The following is a 17,463-nucleotide window of genomic DNA, read 5'->3' on the forward strand; positions in this document are numbered from 1 at the left end:
CAGCAGGTGAGCTGGGCAAACGCTTGTTCCTTGACGAGGTACTAGAGTCTGGCACGTACCTACAGGCGGTGCTGCGGGCTTGGGGGCCACGGTGAGCCAGACAGACATGGCACCCGTCCCCCGCGAGCCTGCAGCCCTTCTGTGCAGACACCCGGCAAAGGGGGATTTGGTGTGGAAGCCTCTCCAGAGGAATTAACGCTGGAGCAGAGAGCTGAGAGGAGGAACGAGGGAGGAGGGAGCTGCAGCAGAGGGCAGAGCCCACAGCGGGACGGCACGGGCCTTTACTCTGGGGCAGCGGCCTGGTGGGTCGCCTGCAATGGGAGGCTTCCTGCGTCCCCGTGCACAAGAGAGCCCCAAGAGGAGTGAGTTCCTCCTCAGGGTTAGGCCCTTGGGTCTCCGCTGGATGCCTTCGTGTCCCCAAGGACAGTGCATGGGGACAGGCCTGGGACAGCGGACGTCCTCCCGGACGCTTGGCAGGAGCTGCCTTCAGACCATTTGAGCTGATGTCACAGCTCATTGTATGGTGACCCATGGCTCTGGGGCAGCATTTGCGGCTTCTGGGAGCCAGACAAGCAAGCTGGACAAGTGTGGCGGGGGAGGGGCGCCCTGGGTCCATTCAGACCCACCCTCACCGCACCAGTGGGGCACTCCATGGGCTGCAGGGACGCTTCACTTTGAGCAGGCCTGAGAACGAGGGCCCCGTGATGCCCGTGCGTGCCTTTCCCCCAGCAGGGTGGTTGGAGTGAGTGCTGGAGAGCTGCTCCCCTTGGCAGCGGCTGACGACAGACCCAGCTGCCTCTCAGGCCTCGGAAGGCGGGAGGGAGTGTGAGCTGGGCATACTGGGCCTGCGTACAGGGAGGACAGGGTAATGTGGAGAAGGTGCTGGGTCTCCCTCCGGACCCTCCAGGACCCCTGGGTCTGCATGTGCACCAGCCCCACACCCAACAACTCCCCACTCCCTAAGATGTTGGAATGGACCAGCCACTGTGCTCAGAAGCTTTGGACAAGCTTTGGGGCTCGTGTGAAAACAGTGCCTCCTGGTGGACAGTGGCAGAAAAGCCCTAGGTAGGTAGGTACCGTGTTTCCCCGAAAATAAGACCTAGCCGGACAGTCAGCTCTAATGCATCTTTTGGAGCAAAAATTAATGTAAGACCGGGTCTTACATAATATACTATAAGACCGGGTCTTGTATTAATTTTTGCTCCAAAAGACGCATTAGATTGATTGTCCGGCTGGGTCTTATTTTCTGGGAAACATGGTAGGTAAGTAGGTAGGTAGGTAGGTAGATAGGGTGTTCTCTCTCTCTGTCTCTCTGTCTCTGTCTCTCTGTCTCTCTGTCTGTCTCTGTCTCTGTCTCTCTGTCTCTGTCTCTGTCTCTGTCTCTGTCTCTCTCTCTCTCTCTCGCCCTCTCCCTCCCCAACCCCCTCTCCCCAGGGAGGCTCACATTTCTCCTGTCCAGCCCCAAGCCCTTTACTGGCTCCCTGTCCCCCACTGACTGGCACCAAGGACTCTCTCTGCTTCGCTGTTTTCCGAACTGTAACCCCCAGTTACCTCTTGGGGTTCTTGTCCCCAGGCTGCCTGCAGAGACAGCCTTCCTGTACCCTCCTTCCTCACTGCCCCGTTCCAGTAAACAGGCGTTTTAAGGGCTTTCCGATGGGAACCAGATGGGGGTAACAAAGTAATGAAAATGTGTGAATCATCTAAAGAACTATGTCCGAGCTTTGCCAACCACAGGATGAGTCCCAACACCTCCTGACACGGCAATTAGAAACCTCCGTGTTCTCCGTCTTCCCACTTTGCTTGTAACCACCCTTCCCCCACTTTTAAGTAACACTGCTGTTAACGACTATTGACATCTTTTGGGTTTCCTGGGATGTGGCAAGCAGTTACATGATCCATCTGGCCCCCTCTTTGTGATAACTGACAGGGATGGGTCACTGTTTTCTCCAGGACCCAGAAATGACGTGTCTGGGCCTGTGCTCCCAGTACAGCAGCCACTGGCCACATGTGGCTTTTAAATAAAATTAGAAATTCTGTTCCTCAGTCACACCGCCTGATTACAGGGTTCCGTGTCCACACGGGCTGATGGCTGGCGTACGGACACGTGCCCATCACCACAGATCTGGTGCTGGTGTAGACCAAGCTCGGTCCTGCTGAGCCAGGATTCGCTCAGGGCTGTCTGGCCCCAGGCTGCGTGTGTAACCTTGTTCTTCCTCCACAAAAGCCCCTGCTTGTTCCCAGCATCTCCACTCGAACATGCTGGACCACGGGAGCAACCGGGAGCCATGGCATTTCCATGTGCCTCTGGGACCCGCCAGCTGCGTCCCTCTAGGCTGGTCCTCGCTGGTCTCACCCCTTCCCGCAAACTCGCGGGGCCCTGCTAGGCCCGCAGCACAGGATGGTGTGTTCCCACTACAGGCTCCTTTGGGTTTATCCTTCTGTTGGCCCCGGAGTGGCTGGTACTGTGGGCACGGCTGGGATGCAGGGTGAGCCCTAGGAAGGCAGGCAGCGTTTGCCGCCCTGTCGGGGGCAACTGTGCAGAGACCTCTGCCCCTCAGGCCTCCCCCACCCCTCGCCCACTCGGGACAAATGCGGCTCGGCCACCTCTGCTTTCCCTGCTTGGCGCTCGGTATCAGAGCTGCGGCGAGGGAGGGATGGAGGTTGGGTGGGAGAATTCCGCAGACAGGATGGGATGCCGGGAAAGCGGGCACAGCTTCCCTTGGATAGCAGCCTGGGAGTAGCCTGTGAACACAGCAGCAGGTCCGATAAACGCAGGGTTTTGTGAAGGTCTGATATGGGCTCTGCTGTCACTGGGGCAGGAGGCGGTGTGACCGAAATATGCCTGCAGCTCTCAGACTCAGAGGAGCCTGAGAAACAGGGTCCCTGCGTCTCCCTGGAAGTCACTCCTACACCTTGGCCGCCTGCCCCCAGGGACCAAGGAAAGCTGTCACTCCAGGTGGGAGCCTTGTATCCCAGCCTTCACTTGAGGACAATGCCAGTGACAGCTGCATGTGTCACTTCTGTTACATGAGCCCGCTGTCATGTACCGGGGCTGTCCTAAGCACATTCTGTGGATTAGCTCGTTTTGCGGTGCTTTCCAGATAGGTGCTGCTCTTGTCTCTTGAGGTTTGGGGAGCTTAAATCACGTTCGGGTACTCAAATCGCGTTCGGGTACTCGTGGCGACAGACTGAGCTGGGCTCTGACCTGGACAGCCAGGCTCCAGAGCCAGCTTCCGGTCGTGTTTAGACTGGCCCCCGAGAAGGGCCCTCTGGCCACTCAGGGACAGACGCCTCTGGTCAGTGTCCTGCTTGGACAGTGTGTTTTAAGGGGGACACTGCCCCCTGGAGACAAGCCCCCTGAGCCTGAAACGCTCGTGCTGTGAGGCGGGTGGGAAGCCTGGGGGCTGTGGCCTGGCGTCCTGGCTCTGTGAGCCTGTGGGCACGGACACACATAGGCTGGTGGTGCTGAGGGTGGTCAGGAATCTTCCGCTGAGAGGGAGCCATGCAGCTGGGTCTTGGAGGGTAAGGTGGTTGCCTCCTGGACAGGGTGGGGAAGGCGGCCCAGATGGAGGAGCAGCTTAGAGAAAAGCTCCGACAAGGAGCACAGCAGAGGTTGTTCAGGGAGCAATGGGTGGGCTGGTCTGTTGGCTCTGAGCTGGAGGCCGTCTGCTAGCTCCGTGTAGAGGGGACCGAGCTGCTGGAGCTTCACCTGGAAAGACACGTGGCCCTGCCGCCCACACCAGAAGCCGCCGTGGGCTGCACTGGACGCCCGGCATTCTGCTGACTCGTTTTAGGCTGTCCTCTGGTCAGTGTCAGAACCCAAGGGAAACGGAAGGCCTGACAGCCCCCCGCAACATGGCATCCACTCCTGACCCCCACACCTTCGGCATCAGAGTGCCTTGCAGTAACTAGACTCTCTGTACAGTTAATTTTTGTAACACCTGAGTCTTTTTTAAAGAAGGACTCTGTGGTAGACCGAAGAGTGTCCCCAAAGATGCCCAGTCTTAATGCCGGGACCTGTGGGTACGTCCCCTTCCATGGCAGAGGCCTTTGCAGACGGGCTTAAGCACGGCTGGTGAGGTGGGCGATCATCCCGCATCGTCTGCTGGGCCCGTGGAATCGCAGGGTGCTGGTGAGAGTCAGAGCGATGTGAGGACAGCAGCAGATTAGAGGGGTGCGCCTTGGGCAGGGAGGAGGTGCCAGTGGATGAAGGACAAAGGACGCAGGCACCGTTACGATCGGGTCCTCCCCCAGCCTCGCAGGGACCCAGCCCTGCCAACACGGACACTACCGGCCCAGTGAGGCTGGTTTGGATTTCTGCTGCCCAGGACTGTAAGGAGAAAGTTCTGTTGTTGTAACCACTACATTGGTGCTAATTTCAGCAGCTCTAGGAAGCTGGTGCTGATCCACAGAGGGTATATTTGGCTTTGCCGTGAGCCAGCTTCACGTCTTGAACTAAGACGCTTCCAGGAAACCCCCATCTCCCTGAGTCTGCAGAATTCCGAAACAAGAACCGTTCTTAGAAATACTGCAGGCCCACCACGGGGTGTGTGGGTGATGGACGGGAAGGGGAGCCTGCTCTTCCCAGGATGGTCCCTGTGGGCAGATACTGCGGGGCTGTTGTAAGCGTAAGCGGCCTTTGCCCCGGGCCCTGGCGGGTCACGGGGCTCCATGAGGTGTGTGCTGGGTTGCTCAGGTCAAGGTCACCGTGAAAGCCAAGTGGTGTCTGTGGAGTGGCTCAGCCTGCGGATGCACACGAGACAGTGTTGCTCTCTGCAGTGCCATCCTCAGCTGGCAGGGCAGGCGCCTGCCAGCCAGGTCAGCAGGGTCAGCAAGGAGCTGAATTTAGAGGCAGGCTAAGACTCTGTATTTCAGAAAAGGATTTGGGGTTTGCTGTGGAGGCAGAATTGGGGGCTGCAGATCAAAGACAGTTCCAAACTCTTGTCACCCTGGCGTGGCACTGGGGTCAGTGGTACCAGGGAGAAAGTGCCTTGTCCTCCATGGCCAGGGGAGGGAGAGGTCGAGATGAGGGCCGTGCGGAGTGGGGTGCAGGCTCTTTGCCATGTGATTCCATAGACGCACCAGGAGCCCGGCCACGGTGCTGGACCAGAGGCTCCGATCTGGGCTTGGCAGAGAATCTGGTTGTGGACACCCCCCCATGCGGCTGAGGGAAGAGGGACGCAGGTTGGGCTACTTCAGCAGAATATGGATTTGCCCTGCTTGACAGCAGTAGCTTTAAAGAGAGAGGGGCTCGTTTTACGTCCTCAAGGATCCCAGCTGGTCGGCAGTCGGCGTGAGCTCTGTGGGGTCGGCAGAGCCCAGGTTTCCTCTCGTCGCTCTGCCGTCTCTGGGGCCTGGATCTCACCGCCCTGGGGGAGGCTGGCCCACCCCCACACAGCCACATTCCCGCCCTGAAGGTGCCATCCTCTGGCCACAGCGCCTGGCTCTCCTGGCAAGCCATGCGTTAGCTAAGACACAGGCGACGTGAGTGCCGGAAAGCGGAAGCGGGAGACACTGGGGCAAACAGCTGTTTTGGCCGCAGTCTTCAGACCTAAGCTCATGTAGCCGTGAATCCTGGGGCCTCACGCAGACCAGGAAATCCACCTCCCTGAGCCTCCTCCTCTGGGAAACGGGACCACCGTGCACGCAGGGGGTGGTGGTGCCGCCCTCTGACCCCGACCCCCTCCTGCCCCAGGGAAGCCCATGTACCTGCACATCGGGGAGGAGATCGATGGCGTGGACATGCGGGCTGAGGTCGGGCTGCTGACCCGCAACATCGTGGTCATGGGGGAGATGGAGGCCAGCTGCTACCCCTACAGCGCCCACATCTGCAACTTCTTTGACTTTGACACCTTCGGGGGCCACATCAAGGTACCATCTGCCTGGAGGAGGCTGCGGCCCACCCAGGGGAATTCCCATGAGGCGGCCTGCGGGCGGGATTCTGGGTGGGGAGGGGGTGCAGGGCAGGGGGGCCAAGGCAAGAGTACCTTCTGGAAGGGGAGACGCCCCATGTATTGCCCACTGGGTGCTGTCCCACCTGTCAGTACTTGGGAACAGGAGAGGTGATGGAGGCAACCTGGGGCCATCGGGCAACATCCCGGTCACATGGCACACGTCCCACTGCACTCCCTCCCTTCACGATTTTCACCCGAATCGTGGCTCTCATGCCCTTTTCTCCTTATTTAACCCTGATCCCTTCCTGAGACAACTGGCGTTGGACTCACAAAAAGTCATGTGTGCAGTAGATCCATTAAAATACAGAGAAGACCCGATAAGCAGGGAGGAGACTAGAACTGTAGCACGGAGTTAGCCTGGGAGTGTCCGGCGGAGTCCAGGCAGGGACGGAGAGGAGTGGCAGCCCCCCCCCCCCCGCCCCGCGACTGCCTGGGGAATCGTGGGAGCTCGCTGGCGCTCACGGTTCCCAGCCTCGAGCTCCGAGCTCCGAGGGTCGCTGACGTGGCCTCTGTCTGTAAAGTGCTGAAGTTCCCCATGTGCCACCTGCCGCTCGGGACTAAAGCTGGCAGCGTAATAGCTGGTTTTGTGAGGAGATTGTCTTGAAGCTAAAATCATGTGCTTTGAGGATAAGACTCGTAGGTAAATAACAGAGAACAACAATGGCGTGAGAGTCCAGAGCTCACAGCGGGGCGCTGCCGGCCTCCCAGGTGACCCAGGCTTTGGTCGCAGGCCTGGGGATCCCTGGTCCCTGCTCGCTGCGTGTGAGCAGTGCCCCCAGCCTCTGTAATCCCCAAACACTTGGACACCTTTCCCTTCCTCGTGACACTCGGGCTTAGGTGGCTGGAGAAGAGGGTGTGAGCGCTGCAGCCCCGGCCCTGGCCCCCTGCACCCTCCCTTCCAAGCAGCTCACCTGTCTTGCCAGGTCCCTATGTTATGCACAGCTCCTTGTGTCCCTGGGGAAGAAGGGCCAGGCGTCTGACCCATTTGCAGAAAACACCTTTCATGGCTGAGAACCTGGGGCGGGGATTAACGACGCCCTTTGAGGGTGACCCATGCGCACTTTGGAATGTGGGTCCCAGCGAGCGGGGTCAGTGAACGACTCACGGCCTCCTGACTCTCGGCTCTCCTCTTGCAGTTTGCACTGGGGTTCACGGCCGCACATCTGGAGGGCGTGGAGCTGAAGCACATGGGACAGCAGCTGGTGGGTCAGTACCCGATCCACTTCCACCTGGCAGGGGACGTGGATGAGAGGGGCGGCTACGACCCGCCCACGTACGTCAAGGACCTCTCCATCCATCACACCTTCTCTCGCTGCGTCACTGTCCACGGCTCCAACGGCCTGTTGGTAAGCGCCCCTTCCCGGGGAAGCAAAGGGTCTGGAGAGCCCTCACCCTGCCCGCCGTGCCAGCTGGCTCACTGCTGGGCCCAGGGGCCATGTGGCTGCAAGCGTGCTTGACTCCAGTCACTTAGTCCAGGGCCAGCGGGGGCTGAACCAGCCTCAGCTCAGATCTCAGAATGATCTCAGCTGACAGCAAGCTCTGAAGAAGGAGAAAACAGGGCGTCTCTGTGCCGCAGGGCACCCAGATGGAGGCTGGGTGGTCACAGGGCCAGTTCCTGCTCACTCCTCAGGGACAGGAAATCGGGGCGCGTCGCTGACCACGTGGCATGACAGGTCTGCTGGGTGCGGGCAGGGGCCGTCCAAGACTCTGCTGGGGTCTGCTCAGCAGACGTCAGCTTCAGCAACGGGCAAGTGTCCTCCAGAGCAGGTGCGGTGGCAGAAGGGTCTTCAAGAGAAAATTGTCTGTGTGTCATAGGCCTGTCTTGATTTGCACAGATAATTTTTACGCTAAACAGATCTATTTTTAAATAAACTAACTTATATCCTCTACAAACTTTTGAAAGTGGGCGTTACTAAATGGCACCCTGCAAGCTGACTCCAGTTCTGTTTGGTTTGGCTTATACAGTGTTTAGAGAAGCATTTGATCATTTTTACACTAAACTGATAATTTTACACTAAATTGAACTTCCTCTAAATGGACTAAACTTACATCCTGTATGAACTTTAAAACCGGATGTCACAAAATGGCACCCTGCAAGCTGCGTCCAGTGACCAGATGTGTTTTGCTTGGCTTAAATGGTGTTTAAAGAAACATTCAAATTAGTTTCCATCATTTAAAAGTTGAGAGATTTCACATGAAAATCTGGATTCCTGCCTTTCCTTGGAAAGTGGGCTGAATTGGCAGCTTCAGACCCAGTCCCTGCCTGGCAGCAGTAAACTGGGGCAGAGTCGCCGCTGTCCCACGAAATGACCTGTGTTCTAGGGTATACCTCATGCCCACCTTGTCCTGGGACCCTGGTGAATGCGCCAGGCCAGTGCCACCAAGGGCTTGGTCCACAGCCTGTGAGCTGTGGGACCTTGGGCAAGTGGCTTAACCTCTCTGAACCTCAGTTCCCTACTCAGGCGAGGAAAGAACACGCCACACTGGGCTGTGCGGTGCATGTGCTCCAGAAGCCCTGAGACCCTGTGTCCACCCACCGGCTCAGCGGGACCAGGGCTGGTTTACCTCGCAGGTGGAGAGAGGGCTGTGGGGTGTGTTTCTGGCCCCAGGAGGCAGCAAAGGAAAATGGTGTCTGGTGGAGGCAGAGAGACAGCAGGGTTTCCATACGTTCAGATGAGGGCCTGGGGTGAGCCCACACCCGGGTTCCCTGTGGCATCGTCCCCTTACCAGTGTGTCACCTGGCCAGTCATTTCACCTCTGTGTGAAAGGGGGGACAGCCCCGCTGGCCCTGTGTGGTCGTAAGGAATGAGTACATGACATGCCCGGCCCAGGGCTTGTCACACACCGGCCCTGGGCGCAGCGGCTGGCCGGGCGCTTCCCCGAGTGCACAGAGGGAAGGTGGGGAGTCGTAGATATTCTCGCGGGCTGGCGGTTAAGCTCCGAGTGGTGGAAAGAACAATATAGAATTGGTTAGAAAAAGCCGACTCTTACTCTTTATCTTCACTCATTCTGAGCATTTGTTCTGCAGTATTGTCCTTAAATGTAGCTTAAATTCAGGGTCGTTTAACGTCACTAAAGATTAAGGTATTAAGATGAGTAGAAGGCCGGAATTACAGAGCAGGGTTGGTTTGAGTGGCAGCTGTTCTGAACCTCGGACGTACACACACGCACACACCCCCGGTGGTGTGGACATAGGGCTGCGCTTTCCCACCCACTTGTTGTGGGACCGCGCGCGGGCAGCTCCAATCAGTTAGGTCTTCAGTTTCCTCATGTTTGCTACGGAGTGACCACAGGACCTCTCCCAGGTGGTCGGTGAGAAAGTGCAGAGGCGAGGTTTTGGGCCATCTGTAACGGCAAACCTACCTGTAAGGCACTGCAAAACAAATGACCACCGACTGTAGGCTCTTCAGCAGCTCAAAAAAGAAAAGGAAATGGTAGAAGCTCTGAAATTACAGCCTTCCTTTTCAAAAGCATGGTCATATTGGTTGTCAGGTTTGTCACTAATATGAATGACATCACACCCACCCAGAAGGCAGAAACGGGTATAATTCATTTCTGTTTATATTTGTTTTAAGCAGCAATTTCTTTTTCTGGCTATATACAGGTTGGGGGTGGAAGTCATTCCCTGGGGTAACTGGGGTGACCCTGTGTGCTGGTTCACAGACAGGCTCCACTTTGTGCTGTTGTCTCAGCTTGATTCCCAAGGGCACCTCTTTCACCCTCACAAATGTCCTGGTTCATAGGACAAACTAAGGGTCCCTCTAAATGAAGCAGCCCTGGTTGCTCAGGGGTTTTCTCCTTCACGGTCTCCTGTGGAGACCAACAACAGTGAAAGACTTAAACCAGATTTTAGGACTCGCTTTCATGACTGCCAACCATCAACAGGAAATGACCCAAAGAAGAAAGGGAAAAATACAACTTGTGCAAAAGAACGGCAGACATCTTCCACAGTGCTTCTGGCTGGCGTGCCGGGGCCTGGGTGGCCGTCACCCATTCGTCTCTGTGCATGTGTATGTTTGTCCAGCTCCTAGCTATCACCTGTCTGTCATCTGTCTGCCTATCGTCTGTCTGTCTATCATCTGTCTGTCTGTGTATCTATCACCTGTCTGTGTCGAGCTGTGTCACACTAAGGATTTAGCGATGAGAAATGTTCTCAGACGGAACAGTGGTGGAGTGGTAGAGCTGGAAGGGGCTTTAGGAGTCACCCTAGACACTAGCACATTCAGGCAAGTCACACGGCAAGTTTGTGGCTGAGCCAAGACCTGAACTTGTGTTCTCCTCCCCCACCCAGGGCTTTTCTTCTGCCTCATCGTGCTTCTCTGTTGACTATGTGCCATCCTCACCCCCCTCCTAATGAGGAGAAAGAAACGAACCCAAGAGGAAAGGGTTGTTGTTTTTTTCCCCTTTCTGGTGCTTTGGAGAATGCTTAGTTACAAGTTATGGATCAGACCGGTGAAGAATCGAGTCTCAGTTCTGTCCTCACAAAGGACGTGACTTTGGGCAGCCCTCGCAGTCTCTGCGTCATCTGTGGAAAGGGAACAACAGTTGTGATGGTGATTAAGAGAAACAATGTATGTAATGCATTTGATGGTAGTTATTTCATTGCTTTCCATGAGGATTTTTCTCCACAGCACATCTCAAGGGTCTCGGAGGGAATTTCTGTCTCAGGCATTTGTTAGAATAATAATATCCCTAATTCAGTGTTCACTTGCATTCAGGGAAGGGTACCCACAGTGGGATCCAGACCGTGGGTGGTGGGTGGGTGCGTGGGATTTAGGAAGAGCTGTGGGCAGGAGGCAGGTGGCCTGGGGCTGAGCACACCTCCCCCGCAGGCCTGGCAGTGCCATCGGACGCTCCACGTCCCTGCCGGGGCACAGTCTGCATTACAGTAAAAGCCTTGAGCTTGCTCAGATGTCCCTGCCGGCTCCAGCAGCTGGTTCCCTTGCCTCGTCTCCCAGGCTTGTCTTTCCAGGCTATTTATAACAACCCTGCATCGTTCACGAGGAGAAAACTAAGCCGTCCCGTTGGATGACTGTATCGACTGAAATGCTTTATTGAGGGACCAGATAGGAGTCAAGGTCACGCCCTTGTCTAGGACCAGAGATTAAGGAAGAGGTGCTTGTTTGAGAGAGCGGAGGGCTCCTGGAACAAAGCAGCGTGTGTGTTAGGTCCCTCCCTTCTGGGGTGAGCTGCACAGTTAGAGAACAGGGGTTCCAGCCTTGGCTCGCGCACGTGGGTTGTATGACCTTGGGCAAATCACTGGTAGTCTCCTTTTGCTCGTCTCTGAAAAAACATGACCGGCTTGTGTAGGATTTCGTTACGCAACCTGAGAAGGTGTAAGCGCCGCACCCAGGGCTGGGGCACGAAGGGGCCTAGTTCTCTATGCTTGCAGAGCGTGGCTGCCTGGCACCTGGGGAGCAGGCAAGCTTTGTCGTGTAAAAGGCTGGAGGCACTTGGGGTGTTTACCCTCGATTAGCGCTTCTGGATCAGGGACAGTTTGTCACCCACTCCCTCCCCAGTGGAATGTGTGGCAGTGAATGTCCGGAGACATTTGTGGTTGTCACGACTGAGGAAGTTGTGCGGGCGTCCAGCGGTGGGCACCCAGGGACGCTGCCAAACATCCTGCAGTGCCCAGGACGGCCCCTGGGAGGGTCAGCGGTGCTGAAGCGCAGTTGTTTTTGGATGGTGTGCGGATTTCCCAGGGCCTGGCACCGTGGTGGGTGCGTAAGAGGTGTGAGCTGATCAGGTGTCATGGGGGCAGGGCCGTCCCTTGTTAGGGGACGTCGTTGGACAGTCAGGACACGGGGTGGGGATGAGGATGGCAGATCAGACAACATAAGTGAGGTGCTTCTTGCCATCCTGTGTCCCACAGTGGACAGGCCACCTTGTGAGGTAGTGAGTGTGTCATTCTGGGGCGTCCAAGCGGAAGGCTGCTGTTTGTCAGGACCCTTGTCAACAGGCTGGCATTGGGCGGGACGTGGGCTCGGGGTGGAGACCCTCCGAGGACCTTCTGGTTCTGAGATTGATGAGTCCAGAGGGTTCAAACCCAGAGGGGCCTTGAGATCACGGAGTTCGGGTCCTGCGTTGTCTAGTGGGGAAACTCAGTGGAAGAGGTTGGGAGACTCGCTAAGACCCCTGTGTGGGTAGGTGCACGGCTAAGACTGTACCCCAGGTCTCGCGATGTTTTCAAATGGTCTTCCTGCTCCCCCACTGACACTGACTCCAAGAAGGGCATGAAGGCTGGAGCTGGCAGCCTTTTCTGGGTCCCGGCCAGGGGTCACTTTGTGACCTGCCATGCACTGTGGGCGGTGATGCTGGCTCGGCTTCCTGGGCGAGGGCACAGTGAGGGCCATCAACCCCAGTGTCACTGCAAAGCCCACCTGGCCAGGTGAGGCCACCTCCCAGAGCAGGCTCACGTGACCTCGTCCAGGGTCTCCTAGGACTCACTTCTAACCTTTCGTCCCCGTCCCCACACCGTGGGCCTCAGCCCTAGCAGGTCCAGTGGGAAGAGACTATAAGGCATCACCCTGTCCCAGGCCCAGCCCCCCTGTCAAGTCCACCCCCAAAGCCCTCACAAGGCCTGGTGAACGGCCGATGCTGTTCGGTGTTTGTTGAGTGACTGCATGAGCACGTGAATAATGGACGTTGGGTGAGACGTCCCCCGCCTTGACCCCTGCAGGTCCAGGACGTCGTGGGCTATGACTCCCTGGGCCACTGCTTCTTCACGGAGGACGGGCCCGAGGAGCGCAACACCTTTCACCACTGTCTTGGGCTCCTTGTCAAGTCTGGAACCCTCCTCCCCTCCGACCGCGACAGCAGGATGTGTAAGATGATCACGGAGGACTCGTACCCGGGGTACATCCCCAAGCCCCGGCAGGACTGCAAGTAAGTCCCCCCAGGCCACAGAGCGGCGGGACCCCAGCCCCGACCCACTTGCTGCCCCAGCGCCGCAGACAGGCTTCTCACTGCTCCCTTCTCAGTCGCTGCATGTGCACCACTCGTGTCCAAAGAGCCCCAGTTCTCCTGCTCGGCCTTCTCCTGAGGCCGCGTGGTGCCGTGAGGGCAGGAAGCAGGCTGCCACCTCGGCTGCCAGGGTCTGGGCGTGACAGAGGCAGAGGCGGAGAGGGTGCTTCCATGCAGCCGCCTTCTGAGTCCACGGCCTCTCCCTGAGAAAGGGCTGCTTTCCTGGGCTCTGCGGGCTTACCTGTGTTTTAGGGCCCCTCTCACTTCCCCCACAAATGGCGTCTCCCTTGAAGAGCCGAGCCCCTTTCCCATCTGACCACGTGAGGTGCTTCAGTGCACCGCCTATAACGAGCACTCGGGGTTCCAGCCTCTGCTCCGAGGCTCCTGGCAGCGACGTCAGCGTGCCTGACACGGGCCGTGTGTGAGTGACGCCTTTTGACCCCCGCCCCCCACCCCCCGCAGTGCCGTGTCCACCTTTTGGATGGCCAATCCCAACAACAACCTCATCAACTGTGCTGCCGCAGGGTCCGAGGTGAGCAGAAATACCCCTTTTTGGAGGAAAGTACGTGTGAGGGCCAGGGGCTGGGGGGTCGGAGCCTACCCTGAGCTCTGTGTGCTCTGAGCCCCAGGTCAGGCTTAGAAAGAAGAGGGGGTCCGACGGATTGGTTTTTAGCGATGGCTGTCAGTATGTCATGCTGGTGGTCGTAGCCAATGAGAACAGAGCACTTTATGTGTAATGCTTATCATGAGGGCGACGTGATTGTCCCTTGGAATGCTGCCTGGCACAGTCACATTCTAAGCTAAACTGCGTTAGTTCTTGCTTCGACCCGATGAGGTGGGTGCTATTACCTACCGTCTAATTGGTGGAAACGAGGCAGGGAGAGCCGACGTGCCCGGGGGCGCACCGGATGCAAACGGCGTTCTGTGTGCGTGGCCGGCTCCCAGCCACCCTCCCTGCTGTCACCCCCGAAGGCCCCCCGAGTGGCTCAGTGCCGTCTCGGGCCTCAGTGTTCATATCTGTAGAATGGAAGAGAAGCTGAGAGTATCATGAAATCCTCCTGTTTCGTGTCAGGAGGAGGCGATGACGCTGATACCCAGCCGTGCGGAGCCCGTGGCCAACAGAGTAGGACCTGTGAAGGGTTTCAGTAGTCAGGGTGCGCCCCCAAAATGCATTTGCCTCAGACTTCTCACTGCTCCCGGAGCTGTGTTTGGGGGTGGGGACCTGTGGGGGGAGAGTGCTGGACGCCGGCCCCGAGTTGGGGCCATTCGGTCCCCCCGACCGGAAGCTGGATGGTGCTGAGTCCGGGGCCTCCCCTTCTCCCCCCACCAGGAAACTGGATTTTGGTTCATTTTCCACCATGTGCCGACAGGCCCCTCGGTGGGGATGTACTCCCCAGGTTACTCGGAGCACATCCCCCTGGGAAAGTTTCTTAACAACCGAGCACATTCCAACTATCGGGTAAGTCTGTGTGGGACCCCCGTCAGGACAGACTTGTGGACACGGGAGGGAGCTGGGGCTGACACTGGACACGCTTCTGGGGGGCAGACGGGGTCTTGGGCCCCGGGGGCAGCGCATACCCAGAGCCCCGGATGTCAGGGCTGGTCCCCTGGTCCCTAGTGGTGCAGATGAGGAAACCGAGGCCCAGAGGGGAATGGGCACATTCAGGGTCAAGTCCAAAACCCAAACCAATAGGCTGAGCCAGGGAAGAGATGAGTTCTCTGACCAGACCTACGCTTCCATCTCGGGGAGGGGCCTGGGAGGGGTCCTGGGCAGGGCAGGCAGAGAAAGGACCCCAGACAGTGTTGTGTTCCAGAAGGTAAGAAAGAAAAGAGTTCCCGGGGCAGAGGGCAACAGCCAGGCCTCGGGGGGCAGGGGGGGGGCGTGTCAGGCTGCCATGGGCCTCAAGGAGCTGTCACCACACAGACAGAGGCGGGTGCAGAGGACAGAATGTGTTGGCTGCTTCTCAGACCCCTTCCTTGAGAAGACATTCCATGAGTGGGGGTGGGCCGTGCTACCCGGGTGTTTGAAGAGGGCGAAACGGGCATAAGTGGGGAGGATGCTGTCCCCCAAGGAAGTAGGCCACGGCTCGCGGGCACAGGCGGAGGGATGGCCTTGAGGAAGGTGGCAGACGGGAAGGGGGGGACGAGCAGCCTCCAGCTGGACGGCTGCATTCTGAGCGCAGGAGGCCCGTGCCTGGTGCCCGCGCCCGGTAAGCCGGCCCCACATGGGACCTGTTGCGGGCCTCTTCACCTGGGCTGTCTTACTTAGGCCCACGGCCATCTGTGAGATCGCTGTCGGCAGCCCGTCTTACCGAGCCCACAGCTGACGCCTGAGCGGTGAGGGGCCTTAGGTCATGAGGGCAGAGCTGGGAGTGAGTGCAGCCACACATCTGCTGACTCATGTCACACTGCCTCCCTGGAAGTAGCAGCAGATGCAATAGCCAGAGTGACCTCCAATTAGGAAAGCAGAGAAACCCGACTTTGGGCCAAGGGCTCTGGGAAGGAAGGAATGCGGTGTCACTGGGTAGCAGCATGGAGCCGCCCTGCCTCCCACTCACCCAGGGCTGACAAAGCAAAGAAAGTGAGGTTCTCTCCTTGAGTCACATAGGATCCCAGACAGGACCCTGGGTGGGCCACATAGCCTGCCCCAGGCAATGACAAGACTTAAGGTCAGCATTTCCTTGGATGCACTGCGGACACATTTCCCAGGAAAGCATAGGCATCGTCCCGAAGCAGTGTGAGTTCTGGGCATGGACTTGGCTGTGTGGCCTTAACCCCTCTCGACCTCAGTTTCCTCAACTGGACCTCAAAGAGGACATCAGATTGGACGTGGCGGTGCAGAACCAAGCAGGCTCTTCACCTCCCTCACTGTAGACCCCCTACTCCTATTAATGCGTCCTGAGAGCAGAGCTGGTTTTCCTGGAGCTTGCAGGAGTGTGCATTGAGGCTGGGTGTGAGGAGGTGCCTGGGCTGCAGTGCAGCTCACGTGTCCCCAAATGTGTCCCCTCCCCAGGCTGGCATGATCATAGACAACGGCGTCAAAACAACGGAGGCCTCTGCCAAGGACAAACGGCCCTTCCTGTCTGTCATCTCTGCCAGGTACGCTCCGTGGTGGCCCCTCCACTCGGCTCCATTCCCTCATTCAGCAGGTGTCGGTGGAGCGCTTTCTGTGTCCTGCACAGACCAAGGTCTGGCGTAGGGTTCAGGGTGTCTACATCCGGGTTGAATTCAGGTTTTAGCCAAAGCCAGTGCCTGGGAAATGAGCAGCAGTGGCCAGGGGGCTGGGCTGGGATCAGAAGAGGAGGAGAAAAGCTGGGGAATTTCCCTCTCGACTTCACGGGCAGGAACACGCAGGTTGTCCCTGGAGAGAAACCTGAAGCCCAGCTAACGGCTGAGGCTACCTTTGAAAGGTGCTGTCAGAACCTCCAGGGTGTTGGGAAAACCGGCACCCTTTCCAGAGACCACATTGCTTGGTCTCTGTCAAGTCAGTAACGCAAGCGACATGATCATGTCCGTGGAAGACGTCCACCGGACTGGGCATCAGCAAGCATCCGGGTTCAGCATCCAGGAAGCTGAACCCCTGAAAAGGCCCTAGGTCAGGTCTCCCCCAGGTGGTGGCGAGCTGGGCATCTCACACGCTCCTTCCTGGCCGTGCGGGCTGCACTGCATGCCAGGTTGGCACTGGCTGTCAGAGTCCCCTCTGAGCTCTGACCCTGCCTGGGCGGGTGCTGTGAACGAGGGAGGTGACGTGTGTGTCATCTGCACGGGGCTGGGCCCCGGAGAAAAGACCTGTTGCTTCTGCATCGAGCTCAGAAGGTTCATCCCTGAGCCCAGGTGATGGGAGTCGGTTGCTGTTTCAGCAGAGTCTTCCGGGCGTCGTGAGCAGAGAGGCGCTCACAGCCCAGAAGGGAGTCAGGTCACGAGTCCCCCCCACCCCGTGCCCTCCCCGTCCTGTGTTCCAGATACAGCCCTCACCAGGATGCTGACCCGCTGAAACCCCGGGAACCTGCCATCATCAAGCACTTCACTGCCTATAAGAACCAGGACCACGGGGCCTGGCTGCGTGGTGGGGACGTGTGGCTGGACAGCTGCCGGTGAGTGGAGAGTCTCGGGGCATTGGGCAAGGTGGGGATGGGGCAAACGCAGAGGTGAGCGAGCTCGGCTGGAAGGTCCCTGTGGGGAGCCACCAGCCCACACTGCACAAGGACCCAAAGGACAGGCAGCGGTGTGGGGGTTTGCTGGGAAGGAGTATCATGGGATGGCCTCCTGCTCTGTCTGTTGTGTTAAATGTGGGAGAGCAGAATCTCTATATCGGAAATGTGTTTTTCCATTTTCTTGTGACCACTTAAAGGAAAAATAAAGGTGACAGGAGGCAAGAGGAAGTGAAAGTGTGTAAGGAGGTAAACAGACACAAGAGAGAGAGGGAGGGAGGGAGAGAGAGAGAGAGAGAGAGAGACTGCTCAGAAAAGCGAGACCTGGGGAGAGACAGACGGCCCCTGATTCAGCGATAGAGCCCCCCCGAGAGTCAGGTGAGATGGAAGGTGCC

At 57.9% G+C, this 17,463-nt stretch overlaps 1 protein-coding gene across 3 annotated transcripts in view; it reads left to right on the plus strand.

Annotated features, from left to right (window-relative positions):
* CEMIP (cell migration inducing hyaluronidase 1) overlaps positions 1-17,463 on the plus strand; it is a 111,704-nt gene that overhangs the window by 75,733 nt on the left and 18,508 nt on the right. For all 3 annotated transcript variants that reach the window (XM_019743519.3, XM_019743520.3, XM_074317309.2), the window contains 7 exons: positions 5,696-5,871; positions 7,091-7,300; positions 12,634-12,839; positions 13,380-13,449; positions 14,248-14,376; positions 15,931-16,016; positions 16,880-17,011. In XM_019743519.3, coding sequence (XP_019599078.3) covers positions 5,696-5,871; positions 7,091-7,300; positions 12,634-12,839; positions 13,380-13,449; positions 14,248-14,376; positions 15,931-16,016; positions 16,880-17,011 — 1,009 coding nt within the window. The remainder of the gene's footprint in view (positions 1-5,695; positions 5,872-7,090; positions 7,301-12,633; positions 12,840-13,379; positions 13,450-14,247; positions 14,377-15,930; positions 16,017-16,879; positions 17,012-17,463) is intronic.

This window comes from Rhinolophus sinicus, chromosome 13, assembly GCF_057876585.1.
Source record: "Rhinolophus sinicus isolate RSI-liver-muscle chromosome 13, RSI-T2T, whole genome shotgun sequence".
In the NCBI taxonomy this organism is placed as follows: domain Eukaryota; kingdom Metazoa; phylum Chordata; class Mammalia; order Chiroptera; family Rhinolophidae; genus Rhinolophus; species Rhinolophus sinicus.